At 36.8% G+C, this 2447-nt stretch overlaps 1 protein-coding gene across 1 annotated transcript in view; it reads left to right on the top strand.

Annotated features, from left to right (window-relative positions):
* Nucleotides 1-1963, top strand: part of LOC103309077 (craniofacial development protein 2-like) — a 5455-nt gene extending 3492 nt beyond the window's left edge. The window contains exon 2 of the mRNA XM_008183651.1: nucleotides 1509-1963. Within this exon, the coding sequence (XP_008181873.1) occupies nucleotides 1509-1963 (455 nt within the window). The remainder of the gene's footprint in view (nucleotides 1-1508) is intronic.
* Nucleotides 1964-2447: the final 484 nt, after the last annotated feature.

Here is a 2447-nt window from a genome sequence, read left to right as displayed (position 1 = left end):
TTTAGTACTGTTTCTTCTTTTTAGGGAGCTGTTAATCCATCGGTTGGTGGAACTTTAAATTGTGTTTAGTTTGGTTGTTTGATGCCTCCATAGCCGATGCCATTTGTCGTTGAACTTATGATTAATCAGGGTTTTAATGTCATCGTATGTTTGCGCTGGTAGTACTGTTACTTCCTCATTTAGGGTGGCAATTTTAGCCTGTAGGTCGGCTAACTCGTTCCCTTGGATGCCCGTATGGCCAGGAATCCACATGAGCGTGATTTGTTTGTTTCTAGTCGAGGCCTCGTATAGTTTGTTTTGTATTTTTGTTACGATATCTCCAGCTGCTGGATTGGTGTCAACTATTAAAAAAAAACATGTACTTGAGCTGGGTTCGGCCACGCGTATGCTGCTCGTGGGTTGTACATAGGCTGAGTCCAATTTGCGCCGGGCCTTATGCCGGGCTTACACGATGCGTACTACGGTACTTGTCATTAGTACATGTCAGTTGTCACTCGCACTCGCACATAGCGTGTAAACAGAAAAAATTGTGCTTAGTATTAGTAAAACCGGGAGCGCGAGTGAATAGCAAGGCCGTTCAATTGACTAACGACAAGTAGCTGCCCCCTCCACGACTCTACTCCATTCGCAACGTGTGACCACTCGATGATAGTGCTTAGTAATTTAGAAGACAGATTAAAACTAGGAGCTCTGTCGACGCATATCGTACTGACGGTTAGGCGGGTTCCCCCTACGTGGAGTTAGGACGCGAGTTGGGAGATTGTATGTATTTACCCGACATTTCACATACATTTTGCTTTAAGTGAAGTGTATTTGAATGTATTTGATAACATTAGTAGAAATTGTACTTACCAATGTATACAGTTAGCTATAAAAGCGTATTAAGTTTCAATGGCAAAATTAATAATTTATTATAAAAAGTAAAATAATCAATATAAAACTATATCTATACATCCCGAATATTAAGGTACAAATTGTTTCCACCAGAGCGCGTTTTGTTAATCTGCTTCATAGAGTAATATAGAAGTGCCGTTCATATAACCGAATTGGCGCCAAAAACAAAATATCCTGTGTCTATTAACTATATATTTCCTCATTAGGTTGCGTTGAAAAGTTATAAATGTAATAAGCATATTTTGTTGTCATACAATATATTGATTTCTTATCATCTAGCTTAGGCGAGAGCGAAGAGGATGATACATTTCTTTTGCTTGAAGTTGATTTTGTTTTAGTTGTGTCACGATGATTAGTCGGTTAGGCTGCCATATTACGTGACGTAACGGCAGATATAATAATATGATATTAGCATATGAAAAGCAGATAACGGAGCGAGCGTAATGAACGTGCGTTCATGTTGGACCTTATCGTCGGAATATATTATTGTACATTAAGTTTAGGTACCTAGGTGATGTATAAAAGTACCAAATAAATTATGTTAAATTTCAATTAGTGCCAGTTTTGCTATGCTATTCCTATATCTTTTAAGTATACTAATATATTTTTATAAGATTCTTACGAAGTTTTAGAAAGAACTTTTGACTTGCTACCAAAGAACTGTATAAAAGTAACTGTGGGGGATTTTAATGCTCAAATAGGTAAAGAAGCTCCTTTTCGTCCAACTATCGGTCATGGAAGTTTACACAACACATCAAATGACAATGGCATGAAACTAATAGACTTCTCGATGGCCAAAAATCTTATAATCAGTAGCACATACTTCCCCAGGAAAAATATTCATAAGCAGACTTGGACCTCACCAGATGGGAAAACGAAATCCCAAATTGACCACGTAGTAATTGATAAGAGATACCAAACGTGTATTAAAAATTTCAGAACGTACAGTTGTGCAGACGGGGACTCTGATCACTATTTAGTGTTTGCGAAGTTTGTGTTGACTTTATCCATAAATTGGAGGAATAAAAAACAATTTAATAAGGCTGTTAAATTAGACGGAGACAAGTAAAAAAATTCCAACGAAATAAGGGCGTACAGAGCTAGAGTAACATAGACACTTAACAATTATGACAAGAATCAAGACAAAGAAAAAATATCTATATGGTCAAGAATAAAGAAATCGGTGACTAAAGCAGCGGAAAACCTAAGAATGAAAAATAAGGGGAAAAAGAAATCATTGTTTAACAAGGAATGCCAGGAAGCGGTTGACAAACGTCAAGCAACAAGACAAATAATGCTACAAGACCCCAACAGCATCAATATAGATAATTATACAAGAGCAAGAACTTTGGCCAATAAAATAATAAGACAACAAAAACGACTCTCAGAAAAGAAAGTCCTAGAAGAGATGGAAACATACAGAATGAACCCAAGAATGTTTTTCGAAAGATGTAAATCAATTAAAGAAGGATTTAAGGCGCGTACTTCAATAATGAAGGACGATGATAATAATTCATTATCGGATCCGGGACAGATAGTCAATAACTTCAGGA

This window comes from Acyrthosiphon pisum, unplaced genomic scaffold (genome assembly GCF_005508785.2).
Source record: "Acyrthosiphon pisum isolate AL4f unplaced genomic scaffold, pea_aphid_22Mar2018_4r6ur Scaffold_21102;HRSCAF=23034, whole genome shotgun sequence".
Taxonomy (NCBI): domain Eukaryota; kingdom Metazoa; phylum Arthropoda; class Insecta; order Hemiptera; family Aphididae; genus Acyrthosiphon; species Acyrthosiphon pisum.
This window is presented reverse-complemented; position numbering and strand designations above follow the sequence as displayed.